At 36.5% G+C, this 15,410-nt stretch overlaps 1 protein-coding gene across 1 annotated transcript in view; it reads left to right on the top strand.

The window, feature by feature from the left end:
- The window catches only part of KIF21A (kinesin family member 21A), a 150,169-nt gene extending 136,100 nt beyond the window's left edge, over positions 1 to 14,069 (top strand). Inside the window, exons 34-38 of the mRNA XM_035027912.1 lie at positions 4,689 to 4,853; positions 6,791 to 6,908; positions 8,339 to 8,509; positions 9,341 to 9,540; positions 12,800 to 14,069. Of these exons, the coding sequence (XP_034883803.1) occupies positions 4,689 to 4,853; positions 6,791 to 6,908; positions 8,339 to 8,509; positions 9,341 to 9,540; positions 12,800 to 12,893 (748 nt within the window). The 3' untranslated portion in view covers positions 12,894 to 14,069. The remainder of the gene's footprint in view (positions 1 to 4,688; positions 4,854 to 6,790; positions 6,909 to 8,338; positions 8,510 to 9,340; positions 9,541 to 12,799) is intronic.
- Positions 14,070 to 15,410: the final 1,341 nt, after the last annotated feature.

A 15,410-nucleotide genomic window follows, 5' to 3' on the forward strand; every position in this document is an offset into this window, starting at 1 on the left:
CATTCCTAGAAACTTATAAACTACCAAAATTGTAGCAGGAAGAAATAAAAAACCTGAACAGACCCATAACCAGCAAAGAATTGAAGTAGTAATCAAAAATCTCCCAACAAACAAGAGTCCAGGGCTGGATGGCTTCCCAGAGGAATTCTACCAAACATTTAAAGAAGAATTAATACCTGTTCTTCTGAAGCTGTTTCAAAAAATAGAAATGGAAGGAAAACTTCCAAACTTGTTCTATGAGGCCAGCATTATCTTAATCTCAAAACCGTACAAAGACCCCACCAAAAAGGAGAGTTACAGACCAATATCCCTGATGAATATAGATGCCAAAATACAAAGATACTAGCCAATAGGATCCAACAGTACATTAAGAGGATTCTTCACCATGACCAATTGGGGTTTATTTCTGGGATGCAAGGGTGGTTCAACATTCACAAATCAATCAACACGATAGATCACATTAGTAAAAGAAAAGACAAGAACCATGTGATCCTCTCAATTGATGCAGAAAAAGCATTCTTTCTTGAATAAAACTCTTCAAAGTATAGGGATAGAAGGAACATACCTCAATATCATAAAAGCCATCTATGAAAAGCCTATAGCGAATATCATTCTCAAAGGGGAAAAACTGAGAGCTTTTCCCTTAACGTCAGGAACACGATAGGGATGTCCACTCTCACCACTGTTGTTCAACATAGTACTAGAAGTCCTAGTCTCAGCAATCAGACAACAAAAAGAAATAAAAGGCATCCAAATCGGCAAAGAAGAGGTCAAACTCCCACTCTTCACAGATGGCATGATACTTTATGTGGAAAACCCAACATACTCCACCCCAAAATTGCTAGAACACATACAGGAATTCAGCAACGTGGCAGTATATAAAATCAATGCACAGAAATTAGTTGCATTTCTATACACTAACAATGCAAAAGAAGAAAGAAAAATTAAGGAATCAATCCCATTTATAATTTCACCAAAAATTGTAAGATACCTGGGAATAAACCTAACCAAAGAGGTAAGGGATCTGTACTGTAAAAACTACAGGCACTTGAGAAAGAAATTGAGGAAGACACAAAGAAATGGAAAAACATTCAATGCTCGTGCATTGGATGAATAAATATTGTTAAAATTTCTATGCTTCTCAGAAAATACACATTTAATGCAATCCCTATCAAAATACCATTGACATTTTTCACAGAGCTGGAACAAATAATCCTAAAATTTGTATGGAACCAGAAAAGACCCTGAATAGCCAGAGGAATGTTGAGAAAGAAAACCAAAGCTTGTGGCATCACAATCCTGGACGTCAAGCTATATTACAAAGCTGTGATCATCAAGACAGTATGGTACTGGCACAAAAACAGACACATAGATTAATGGAACAGAACAGTGAACCCAGAAATGGACCCTTAACTCAATGTCAACTAATGTTTGACAAAGCAGGAAAGAATATCCAATAGAAAAAGGACAGTATCTTCAACAAATGGTGTTGGGAAAATTGGACAGCCACATACAGAAGAATGAAACTGACCATTCTCTTACATCATACACAAACTCAAAATGGATGAAAGATCTAAATGTGAGACAGGAATCCATCAAAATCCTAGAGTAGAACATAGACAGCAACCTGTGACCTCAGCTGCAGCAACTTCTTGCTAGATTCGTCTCCAAAGGCAAGGGAAACAAAAACAAAAATGAACTATTCAGACTTCATCAAGATAAAAAGCTTCTGCACAGCAAAGGAAGGAGTCAACAAAATTAAAAAGCAATGTACAGAAAGAGAAGATATTTGCAAATGACATATCAGATAAAGGCTAGTATCCAAGATCTATAAAGAACTTATCAAACTCAACACCTCCAAAACCAATAATCCTGTCAAGAAATGGGCAGAAGATATGAACAAATATTTCTGCAAAGAAGACATGCAAATGGCCAACAAACAGGAAAAAATGCTCAATATCCCTTGGCATCAGGGAAATACAAATCAAAACCACAATAAGATACCACCTCACACCAGTCAGAATGGCTAAAATTAACAAATCAGGAAACAACAAATGTTGGCGGGGGTGTGGAGAAAGGGGTACCCTCTTACACTGTTGGTGGGAATGCAAGCTGGTGCAGCCACTCTAGGAAACAGTATGGAGATTCCTCAGGAAGTTAAAAATAGAGCTACCCTATGACCCAGCAATTGCATTACTAGGTATTTAGCCCAAAATGTAATGATCTGAAGGGGTACATGCACTCCAATGTTTATACCAGCAATGTCCACAATAGCCAAACTATGGAAAGATCTGAGATGTCCATTGACAGATGAGTGGATAAAGAAGATGTGGTCCATATATACAATGGAATATTGCTCAGCCATCAGAAAGGTTGAATACTTACCATTTACATTGACATGGATGGAACTGGACAGTATTATGCTGAACAAAATAAGTCAATCAGAGAAAGACAATTATATGGTTTCACTCATATGTAGAATATAAGAAAGCGCAGAGGATCGTAGGGGAAGGGAGGAAAAACTGAATGCAAAGTAATGGAGAGGGAGACAAACCATGAGAGACTCTTAACTCTAGGAAACAAACTGAGGGTTGCTGGAGGGGAGGTGGGTGGGGGAATTGGGTAATAGGGTGATGGGCATTAAAGAGGGCACGTGATGTGATGAGCACTGGTGTTAAAAGCAACTGATGAATAACTGACTCTACCTCTGAAACTAATGATGTACCATATGTTGGCTAATCGAATTTAAATTTAAAAAAGGGCCTGGTATTAAATAGGAAGGAATGAATCATATTTGGTCTGTGACTAAGTATACATTTAATATTTCCTCCCTCTTAAATACTAAGGTATTGCATGTTCATAGTATTTTTTACTTGATGTAGCTAAATGATTTACATTACTTGCTTCAAATGAATACCACTCCTTGGAAAAATGGCTAAAATCATCATAGTAGACAGTTAAGAAGTACTTGTAACCTTTAATTAGCAGGTATTGGATAATTGAGAGTTTTTTTGTTTGTTTGTTTTAGGACCTAGACTGCTTTTGTGTGAGCACAAATTTCATAACTGTGGGTTAGGTTGGACAATTGGAGGATGAGTTTGTTTTCTGTGTCATCATATATGTCTTTAAAATATAGAGCAAATAATGATTCTTTTTGCTATAAGATGGATGAACTGTTTTACGTAATTAAAATAGGGGTGAACTCTTGTTTTAAATAAGCAAAGGGAACATGGGAAAGGTTATTTTTTATAATTTGTAGAGTAGGGATTTTATTTTTTTAAGATTTTATTTATTTGACAGAGAGAGACGCAGCGAGAGAGGGAACACAAGCAGGGGGAGTGGGAGAGGGAGAAGCAGGCTTCCCGCCGAGCAGGGAGCCCGATGTGGGGCTCGATTCCAGGACCCTGGGACTATGACCTGAGCCCAAGGCAGATGCTTAACCGACTAAGCCACCCAGGCGCCCCTAGAGTAGGGATTATTAACATAAGTCCTAATTTGTATTTTGATAACTACTCATTATTTACTGTACTGAATACAAGTCTGTGAGGAAAATTTTATAGAAAAAGGAACACTGTATCTTAGAAATCTGCCAGTCCAGCTGACTAAGTCAAATTTAAAAGGATTAATTATAACTTGATATTTTGGTTGTTAACTGAGAAAATGTTTCAAAATTTAAGAATATATCACTTAGAATTTATCTGAGGAAATAGAAATGTTATGTTTAAGTCTTTAGCACGTGGTAAATACTCCATGTATGATTGAGTTAGAGTAAACTAAAACTGAAAATGGTTTGAGGGCGCCTGGGTGGCTCAGTCATTAAGCGTCTGCCTTCGGCTCAGGTCATGATCTCAGGGTCCTGGGATCGAGCCCCGCGTCGGGCTCCCTGCCCAGCTGGGAGTCTGCTTTTCCCTCTCCCTCTGTGGTCTCTCTCTCTCTCTCTCGAAATAAAATTAAAAAAAATCTTAAAAAAAAATTAAACTTAGGGGGGCTCCTGGGTGGCTCAGTCATTAGGTGTCTGCCTTCGGCTCAGGTCATGATCCCAGGGTCCTGGGATCGAGCCCCGCATTGGGCTCCCTGCTCGGCGGGAAGTCGGCTTCTCCCTCTCCCACTCCCCCTGCTTGTGTTCCCTCTCTCGCTGTGTCTCTCTGTCAAATAAATAAATAAAATCTTTAAATAAAAAGAAAATGGTTTGAAAAATCCTCAGTGTCTTTAATTCAAAAAGCAATTCTTATGGACAAAAGGAGTATTGGAAGGCCTGGCCCCCAGGGGTGGGGGGGGACCTTTCTGGAAGCTGCAGGAAAATGAATTACCTGTGGCACTGTGTCATTTGTTGTCATTTGTTGTCTTTTTTTTTTTTTTTAATCTTTGACATCTAATCTTTTTTGAATGATGTTCTGGTCATCCCTAACTCAGGGCCTGGAATTCCTAGCATTATACGAGACTTACAAATTAAGAATTGTAAGCCATATCATCTTGTTTTAGTCATTCATTTATTCACTTCCTCATCAAATGTGTTTCTAAGTGCCAGGTATGTGTGTGTGAGGTTCTGTGCGCCGTGCGGTTGACACGGTGACCAAAGGACCCAGAGCTTGTTGTGCCTACAGCCAGTTTCCTAGGAATTCAAGGAACCCAAAGCTGAACTCTTGCCCAGAAATGTGACTTTTTCTTTTTGTTTTGTCTCTCTTAAGATCTTCAGGTCAGGTTACTCTTGGAGATGCCTGTTCTGCAAGTACCAGCCGGACAGTAGCTATTCCTTCTGGAGAAAACCAGATAAATCAAATTGCTCTAAACCCAACTGGCACTTTCCTCTATGCAGCTTCTGGAAATGCTGTCAGAATGTGGGATCTTAAAAGGTAGAATTTTTAAGAAAATGTATTTCTTATATATGGCAAATACAGTTTTCAGATATTAATAACATATTGGTGCATATGAAATCTAATTTTTATAAGCCAGAAGTTAATATAAAATCGTAGGCTTTTCTGTTTGGCCCAGTATCCCTAGATGTATGTCTCTTCTGTCCTCATCAGCAAACTCACAATTTTCCTTTCTTTTAGTCTCCATTGATAGAAAAAAAAGTATATGAAGAAAAATAGCCTCTTTAATATTTGTCTACAATTCATGTTGTTTACTAGGAAGAGATCAAGATGCTCATTCTAGTTCCACCAGGACCTTTGAAAGAGTTATTTTGGGGGCAGCATCACTTAAACGTCTTGTATTTCAAAATTTTTAATTTATAAACTTAATTTAACAAATTTGGGCATAAATCCTTACAGAGTTTTTGTGAATATAAAATATATAGAAAAGATAAAGTATTAAGATCGAAATGGGTAAAAAAAATGATAAGTTGAAATCTAAAGCATTACATCTCTGATTTGGTGTTTATTTGCCTGGAAATATGAGCTTTTATCCTTTAGTCGAGTGTTTATTTTAGCTTCTTTTCTAGTTCTTGAAAATTTTGGCAGCAAGGGAATATTCATTTCTTAGTTAAGTATTTTTTCAGCATTGATTCTGGGAGGCACTGCACCAAGACTGTGGTAGGTGCTGGAAATAAAGACTGAGCAAGACAAATGTGGTATCTGCCTTCTTAGGGCTCTGTTGTAATGGAGGGTAATGGCCACTAAACAGGCAATTAAAGGATACTGAGTGACGGATATTTTGGAAACTGAAAATGACTAGTTATAACTTGTAACATTTTAACACATGACTGAGAAAGTATAATAAACATAATTTACAGGTAAATAGATGAAAGAGAGAAGAAACACAGTCCTGAGTACTATTTTAGAAATAGAATGTAGAAAATTGAACACAGTGCTTAAGAGAATGAGAAAAGAGGTGAGTACTTGGTTTATTCTTAAAGATATTAAAACTTGCCTCGTAGTCAGAGCACCATGGAGGAAGACACTCAAAGTCATGCCATGAGACAGAAAAGATAGCAGCTTTTGAAAATCTTTACACTTTCTATTTTTGCTGAAAAGTTAAGTCCTTTGAAACCTGCTTGATTTCAGCAACATGATTAAATGTGGATGTATTGTAACAAAGTAACTAAGAGAATAGTTTTCAAGAAACTAATATTCTACAAGTTAAATATATCTCTGTATTTCAGCAGTTTGTTTGAGGTAGGACTATGGACAAAGGTTTGTTGTTACCCCCTGACAACTGATGTCATACATTTTTCTACCAGTTAGTTATATATCCTGGTCATTTCCAATCTTTATAATAACTGATGAAATGGACCGCCTACTTTCTGACACACATATACACATGTTTGTGTGTATAGGTGTATACATGTGTGTACATGTCTATATGATGGGTGTACATACATGTGTATGTGTATATGTGAGAATTCATGTGTTTGTTATAAAGTAGTCTTTTCCCATATTGTTGCTGATTGTGTAGTTATATAAGTGATAGTTGTTTTAATCAAATTCCAAATTGGACCTTGGTCATATATTTATAACATATTTGGACATTCAACAGATTAAGGTTTACCTGGACTTAGGTTGGATTAAAATCAATCTTTAGCAAGTTTTGTTGCCTTTTTAAGTTTACTGTCTGAATGACATTAGTCACTTTGGAATAACTTAGGAATCCTCACACATCAATCATAGAATAGGTTAGTTTGGCCATTTTTGGACTCTGAACTTGAAGAAAGTTGCAAAGAGGTGGAGCTAAAATAAAAAAGAACATTAGTGAACAGTTTCATCAAAGAATATAGATTATTTATGTTGAGGCTTAGCCTCAGTACATTAAGAAATATTTTCAAACAAAATTATTTTCTTTCTTTTTAAAGGTTTCAGTCTACTGGAAAGTTAACAGGACACCTAGGCCCTGTTATGTGCCTTACTGTAGATCAGATTTCTAATGGACAAGATCTAATCGTCACTGGCTCCAAGGATCATTACATCAAAGTGTGTATGATAGAGTGAAATTATATTCTCCTATTAAATGATAGATTTGGAGTATTCATATGCACCTAGAGCTCTTTTCTCTTAATCAGTTTTCTTTTTTTTCCATTTCTATCCTTTACTTTTTCTTCGTGATCTTTTCCTCACTCATAGTTTTTGATTTTATTGTCTTATTATTCAATCATGTATTCTCATTTTTCATAGAAGATAGTTTGGGAGGGATTTTAAAGATCTTTGGCTCAGTCATCCAACTAATGCATAATTCTCACTGTCACCATCTTCTATACTGAATTTATTATGATCTTCAGATCTTAATGAAATTAACAGATAAGGGAAGATGCACAGTTTGGTTCTGGAAATATTAAATTGGAGATACTAAGTAATAGAAGTCATCCTCATGTAGGCGAGTAGGCCATTTGAAAGGCAAGTCTAGAGTTCAATGTAAGTTATGACTAGGCATGCAGGTTTGGGAGCCATTCGAGTAGAAGCAGATGTTCGAGGGGTTAGAGTAGCTGACATGGCCAAAGGAGAGAGAGGTTGCCAGGACTCAGCCTTGGGAATTCCTGTAAGAACCAATTAGGAATAAAAAGAGGATACAGTAACAGAGATATAGGAAAAGAATAAGTACTCTTTTTAGAATCTGAGATTAAGAGATGAGAAATGGGTTAGTGACATGAAAATAGAATGGTTAAAGGAAGAGGATTTTGTATTTGGTAGACTTGGGTATGCCTGTCTGCTTAGGAAGCAGGCTCTGGTGGAGAGGGAAAGTGTGAAGAGGGAAGTGGTGGTAATTGATGAAGTTGGTAGGAACAGTTAGAACCACAACAGTGATGTGAACCTTGGGAAGCGGTAAGCACACTTTAGCATCTGAAAAGAAGGGAAGGGTAAGAGAATGTTTGAAGATAAAAGGAAACTTTTGGAATGGAGGGAAGAATCCAAAAAGTTCATTTTTGATCATGCTAGCCTTTTCAGGAAATTACAAGGTCAACAGAGATGAGGGCAACTGAGGGGGTTGGGAGGTTTTGAAGAGCAACTTTGGGAAATTTGAGATGACCACTGGGATTGCAGAACTATCTAATAGTGTTTAAATAACAGCCATATCATTTTTCTGACTTTCAAGTGGATTGATATGTAGTATTTGTATTATTAAACATATCATTTGTACACTCAGACATGAAAAAATTGGTTGCCTTTCTTAAAAGCCTACAGACACATAAGCATGTGACATGTAAGCAAAAGTAATGTGAAAATAGGGTCCGGGTTCATCCTGAGTCATTCATACCAGGTTAATTTAGTTAATTTAGTAAAATATTAGAACAAAACATGTCACATCTGGTTAATATACACGTATATGTGTTTCTAGGTATGAACACATATAGGTGTTTATTTGTAAGTTAAATAGGATGTCTGCTTTCTCTCTGTTTCTTTTTTAGATGTTTGATGTAACTGAAGGGGCTCTGGGAACTGTGAGTCCCACCCACAATTTTGAGCCCCCTCATTATGATGGCATTGAAGCGCTAACCATACAAGGGGATAACCTATTTAGTGGGTCCAGAGATAATGGAATCAAGAAATGGGACTTAGCTCAAAAAGACCTTCTACAGGTAATGCAAAACCTTTCATGGGATGGAGTGGGTACTGGTTCTTCAGAGCCACCACTGGTCCATGTAAGAACTTGAAGAGCCTCTTAAAGAGTGTTTCATCTTCAGCCACCGGAGTTACTAATTATGAGAAGGGCAACATTCAATATTTAATAATACCTTCTAGGTAAGGACAGATGAAAACAAAATGAACAAGTAGCAGGTCAATGGAACAAACTGGCAACAGATGCATTTATCGCATTCAAAATCCTTTATAGATATACATTCATGGTTGTGACTTTTATATTATTCATATAAATATATTTACACTCAAATATAGTCATATAGTTTGAGCTTAGAATTATTGTTTACTCATTCTGAAATGTATGTTAGCTCTGGTCTTCTCCAAAAAGCCTTAAGCCTCCATGTTTTTTACCAAAGGTTGAAGGCAGTAACTTTATGAGGCATTCTTTATAGTCTACGTACCAGGTTGTAGTTTTCAAACTTGTTGAATTCATTTTGGAGAGAGGTGAGATATTAACTCCCATGAAGAGAATGCGATGTGAATAATTCTGTATACTTTCTGGGTCTTTTAGATTCTGTAAGATTTTTAACATTATAGGTCTTTAATATTGATAACACTAATAATAATTGAGGCAAATTGGAAGCAAATTGCAGATTTATTTCTGTAAGTCACTAAGAACGATTGCATAGAAAATGATTTTTATAGTTTCCAGGCCATTCAGTATTCCAAATATTGTATTGTCAACAAAAATATTTGTAACTTACTTTGCTGTGAAAATGTCATTTTGGAGGGCTTCTCTTAAGCTGCTGATTTCTCTTTCTTTCTCTCAGCAAGTTCCAAATGCACATAAGGATTGGGTCTGTGCCCTAGGAGTGGTGCCAGGGCACCCGGTTCTGCTCAGTGGCTGCAGAGGGGGCATTCTGAAGCTGTGGAACATGGATACTTTTGTGCCAGTCGGAGAGATGAAGGGTCATGATAGTCCTATCAATGCCATATGTGTTAATTCCACCCACATTTTTACTGCAGCCGAGTAAGTTTTCCTGTGTGATTTTTCTCTGTGTTGGTTGCTTGTGTTCAGATTTAATAAATATTATAAGTTGTAAATGTCTGGGAAATGTAGAACATATAAAAACCCTTCTTTTATTACAATCATTCTATTTAAGATCTCTTATTTATATTTTCTGATGTGCACTTTGGACACTGGTTTAATCCCCAGAATACATGAGAATAATGTTACTTCTGTATCCAGACTCTGCTTATATGGGAAGTCTGCTGCCAGATCTTCCCCTGGTGATTTTAATTTAAAAAATCATTTATAGGTGACTAATTTCTAAAGATTTTTTTTCCCAGAAAGACAACAAACTTATCATTCTTCACATTTAGAATAAATAATTTTAAAAAATCTCTTTGTTCCTGTTCTTCCTCTCTGTAGAGTACAGTTGACCCTTGGACCATGCAGGCTTAGGGCCACTGACCCCTGCATAGTTGAAAATCCAGGTATAACTTTGACTCCCCCCAAAACTAAACTGCTAATAGCTTACGGTTGGCCAGAAGCCTTACTGATAATATAATTAGTCAATTAACACATATTTTGTATGTTATATGTATTATATACATATCCTTACAATAAAGGAAGCTAGAGGAAAGAAAATGTTATTAAGGAAATCATAAGGAAGAGAAAATACATTTACAGTGCTGTGCTGTTTATCGAAAAATCCATGTGAAAGTGGACCCTCGTGGTTCAAACCTGTGTTGTTCAAGGGTCAGCTGAATAAGTACTTAATAATAATATCTGCTTCCTCCCTCTTAGGGAAGCTGGATTGATGGATTTATTTGCTTATTTTTCATTCATGATGAATCCCCAATATGTCAGGCACTGTTCCAGACTCTTGGGAAGAGTTGCGAACAAAACAGATCAGACCCCCAGTTTCATTCTAAGGAGAAGAAAAGAAAATAAATAACTAAAATATGTTACATAGTGATAGGTGCTATAGAGAAAAATAAAGCAGGGAGCAGGGAAGAGAGTATCATGGGGAGGAGGTCACACAATAGGATGGTTGGTGAAGGTCTCACTGAGGAAGTGACGTTTACGATGCTTGAAGGAAGTGGAGAGATGTTGTGACCATAAAAATGACATGTATATAAGTACTTTGGCAAGGAAAGCATATATGCCCTAATGTGAGGTCTTGGTCTCATTCAAATAAAATAAAATGTCTCATGAATATCTACCTTGGAAATCTCCTTTTGTCATTTTTACATTTAACTTAATCGGAGCACATTCTTGATTCATCTATCCTAAATGCACGATTACCCTGACTTTATTTTGCAACCTCTGCTGTATTTCTATGGTATCTCTTATTATTTGTGCTATTTTCATTGAATCCCTCTTTTCGCTTAGATTTATTTTCTCGTGTCTCTAAAGTACTTCAAAGCTGATTTATTTTGTGTTTTTCTAAGGTGCTTACCTTTGGTGCTTCATTGATGTTATTTCCAAGATGTATTACTTTCTTAAGACTCACTACTTTTGTTTATTCTCTTGGAAACTTGCTGTGTCCTTGATAATTTACTGGAAATAATACCCCTCAAAGATGTGGGACACTCAATGTAAGACTCAGAAAGTATTATATGTCACTGAGATCTGGTGGGTGAAGTATGATGTTACTGTAACACCTCTCTTCCACAGTATAGTCTTATTTTTGAAGGACTGAACTTTTTCTCAGTTTACCCATGGTGCACCAGATGCAAATGTATTTCCTATGTAACTTAAAAATCAGGAAAATGGTCAATAAAATCAGAAGGCCTATTTTCAAATTCTACTTTATTTATTTGTCAATTAACACACCCTTGTATAGTGCTTAGTATTTGCCACGCATTGTTCTAAGTGCTTCCCAGGCACTGTCTCCTCTTGTTAGAATGTATAATCTACATTGGGAGAGGGTTTTGTTATTTATTTGTTTGTTTGCTTGTTTGTCTTTAAATTGTCCCAAGCACCTGAATAGTACCTGGAACACAGCAGGTTCTCAATAAACATTTGTTAAATGGACGGTTGAATAAATGAATGGGTGTATGAGTAGGTGCATGAATGAACATATCCCCTTGCTGTTTCAGCGTACATATGCTGTGTGAGTTTGTGGAGATATAATTGACATATGGCATTGTATAAGTGTAAGGCATACAGCATAATGATTTGACTTATATATATTGTGAAATGATTACCACAATAAGTTAGTTAACATCTGTCATCTCAAATAGATACAAAAAGAAGAAAAAAACGTTTCTTGTTTGCTTGTGATAAGAACTCTTAGGAAGAACAGAGATTGCTGATTAGAAACTAGAAAGCCTAGACCCTAGGCTCACCTCTGCCCTTTACTATGTTACATTGGGCACGTAACTAAACTTTCTTTATCCTTGAAATGGATTGCATAATCTCTGAAGTGCCTTTTAACTCTGAAATTCTATGGAAACTTTCTTTTGGCTTTGAGTTTACTAGATAATTAGAGAAAAGTAACACTCCCTTCAAGCTATGAGAGACACAGTAAGAAACATGATGGTTTAATGACCACTCCCCAGTACCCACATGCCTGGTGAACAAAAACAAGTTTTCTCAGAAACACTTTGAATCTTCTATGTTCTATGATATTGGAGTATCAGTCCACTTCTCAGTAGCTTCCTGCTTTTCCTGTGGGCTTATTGTTTCACCTGAGGGTAACTCTTCTGACTGTTGACAGATTCACCAACTCCCTGGAATCCCTGCCCCGATCTCCTCCCTTCCCAGAAGCCTTACTGTAACCTTACTGTGAGCTGTTGTCCCTGAAGATCTCTGACCAATGTTGTATCATGAGTCGTTTTTTGAAACAATGAGTGCAGATCCAGTGTAGTGATTAGGAGGTGGGGCCCTGGAACCAGACTGCCTAGGTTGAAATCTCGGTTCTATCACGGATGTACTTTGTGATATTGAGCAAATTACTTAACCTCTCTGGATCTCAATTTACTCATCAATACAAAGGGGATAATAGCATTATCTATCTCTATGGTAGTTAAAGAGAATTGAATGTATTTATATTTAAAGGGCACATAGTAACAATGCCTGCCATATAGTAAGCCCTCGACAATATGAACTATTTTTAATATCATTATTATGGGTATCTGTTTGATATACGTATGGGACAATGTATATTTTTACTTAGATCTATTGAGGTCCTCTTCAGAAAATGTCTTCACAATACACGATTCTAAGAGCTATTTCTTTCTGCCTCTTTTCACATGTTCATTTTTAATTTGTTTTGCAGTGATCGAACTGTGAGAATTTGGAAGGCTCGCAATTTGCAAGATGGCCAGATCTCTGACATAGGAGATCTGGGGGAAGATATTGCCAGTAATTAAACATGAATGAAGATAGTCATAAACTGAATACTGTGATAATACTCTGTACGTTCATAATGAAATGTTGCCCTGTATTTATTAGGCAAAAGCTTATAATGGGATTAACTGGAAAATATATCTGAATCCAACTGCTGAATATAAATGGTATTCTAATAAAACTGTATTAGCCTGTGCGCTTAATTATAATATCTGCCAATACATATATATCCTTTAATTGGTATACTGCTTGATTCACACTTTTATTGTGGCTGGATTTTTGTGCCTAGCTATAAAAAACACTTTAAAATTATTTGAATTATAAGATGTCTGCTTTTGTGATAGTCAGAAAACACCTGGAATACAATGCAACCCATTGGTAACTCATCGTATAGTCTGTTTAGATGGTTTATATATTTAAACATATTGGGAATGTTAGTCAAATTGTGGTCCATTTGTCTGGTATTTATATCAGTCTATAGAAGGTTCCCAAATTTCCAAGGTCTTTTAATATAACGGGAAAAAAATAAGATTAGGAGAATATTGATGATTTTTCCTAAGGTGGAATTGATGACCTTTATCTACTAACAAAGAATGTTAAACAGTTTGTGTTAAATGTTGATGTTTACTTGTATTGACCAAAGTTTTACAGCTGTGCTATATTCTGTGCTCAGGACTAAAATGCTGTTAAATTGTTTTATTAGTGCTGTGCGTACATTCTCTGATGGGAAACATTTTTGATGTCCTAACAGAAATATATTTTGATCTACTTTTCCTATGGAGTCGTTTCTATTATCACCTTTTAATTTCATTTTTATTTAATAGTAGTATTTCCTTACCCTTTTATCTAATTTTTTTTATATGCTGCTAAATATATTTTAAATACACTATGTTTGCAAACCTTGGTAGTTATGGTGAGAACTATATCATCTGCAGTGGGAAAAGCTATGTAAATAAGTAGATTGTAAAGAGAGAATGTCTTACATTGTAACTCTGAATTTTTAAATGCTGTAGATTGGATTTTGCAAAAGGATGTATAATTTATCTGTCTGCTCAGAATATTAATTTGTAAATTCTGCAAGTTTAATTTTTATGTAGATGGTATAACATTTTAAAATATTGTCTTGTGATTTTTTTCCCGAGTATATTTGCTTGTAAATGAAAGCTTAGCGAGAGCTTCAATAAATGTGTTGCTCTGAATTGTTTTCATTCTCTTGTTGTTTTTCTAATTGTATGAAAATGGTTAGTGTTTGTAAAACTTTTTATTTGTGTGTGATATAATGAAAGACATTTTTTTTTGTTATCCAGCACTTCATGTGCATTCCTGTTTTTGCTCACTAGACATGAAATATTCTTGAGAAGTTTGAATCATAACCTAATCTTGATGAACCAAGGAAACTCACTATTTAGGGAATTAAAGCAAACCTTATAATTTAGGCATTTGAACATAGGTGGTAAAACAAAAATTATTCCCACAAATGTTAGGACAATAGTGACTTTGGTTATTAAAGAAGAAATAGAGGGGTGGTGACTGGCAGGGGTTTGCAGAAGGTGAATTGAGAGTGTAGATGGGGTGTGGCCGTGCTTCTGGGGTCCTAGAAATGTTCTAGTTCTCCACCTGGGTCCTAAGTTAAACTGTTCATATATTTCTCTTACTTTATGTATGTGTGCTATATTTCACAATGAAATATGTATTTCTTTAATTTTTAAAAAGGGATTTTCCTGTAAAGAGGAATTCAGCTGTTTTGTAATTTTGCCTCCTTTCCTGGAGGAAAATACTATGACGAGACCTGAGAGACATTTTTAGGACCATTTTGAATTTCAATACTCCTGGAGTGGTTTTTTTCGCAGGACTATTTCTCAACCACTCATTTGATAATTTATTTATTTAATAAATGTTCATTGAGCATGCCCGAGGCCAGGTACTAGGGACAGAAAAAGCAACAAGACTAGGTTTACGCTTGCCCTACTGAGTGGAGAGAGAGAGAATAAATCCAGCACTTTCATTACGGATTGGTCAGTGCTCTGACAGGGAAGATCTGGGAAGTCTTCACCCCTATTGGAGGCATTTTACCCTGACTGCGAGTCCAATCAGAGGTTTGTTGTACAGTCCTGAGCTCTGTGTTTGCTTGCACAGAACACAAAGCCCAGTGTCTGTTTTCTTTTTAAACGGCTGGAGGCTCAGCTAGAGTTGATCTGATTCAAATAATTCAAATGAATATGTAAAAGAGGTAGTCCCCTTTAAAGATTTACATCTTGAAAGATGTTGGGGAAAGTCACTGAGAGGACGTGACCTCCAGTTGACCCAGGAGCTAGATCCGGGCAATCAGAGGCTGCTCACCAGCTCCCCAGCCCTTGGAATGTATGTTCTGCCCACGTTCCCACAGCCAGAGCTGTTTCTCTGTTTCAAGGACCTAGCCTTGAGGGAGTAATGTGTTGTTGAGACTATCTACATGGTATTGGAGACTGAACCCAGGTAAGGCCTTTGTGTAAACTTTTAACGCTCTGGCAGGCAGGTGTGGAGATCTACTTGTCTTGCGG

The sequence above is a fragment of the Mirounga leonina genome, unplaced genomic scaffold, assembly GCF_011800145.1.
Source record: "Mirounga leonina isolate KUSES-001 unplaced genomic scaffold, KU_Mleo_1.0 Mir_201, whole genome shotgun sequence".
NCBI classification, from domain to species: domain Eukaryota; kingdom Metazoa; phylum Chordata; class Mammalia; order Carnivora; family Phocidae; genus Mirounga; species Mirounga leonina.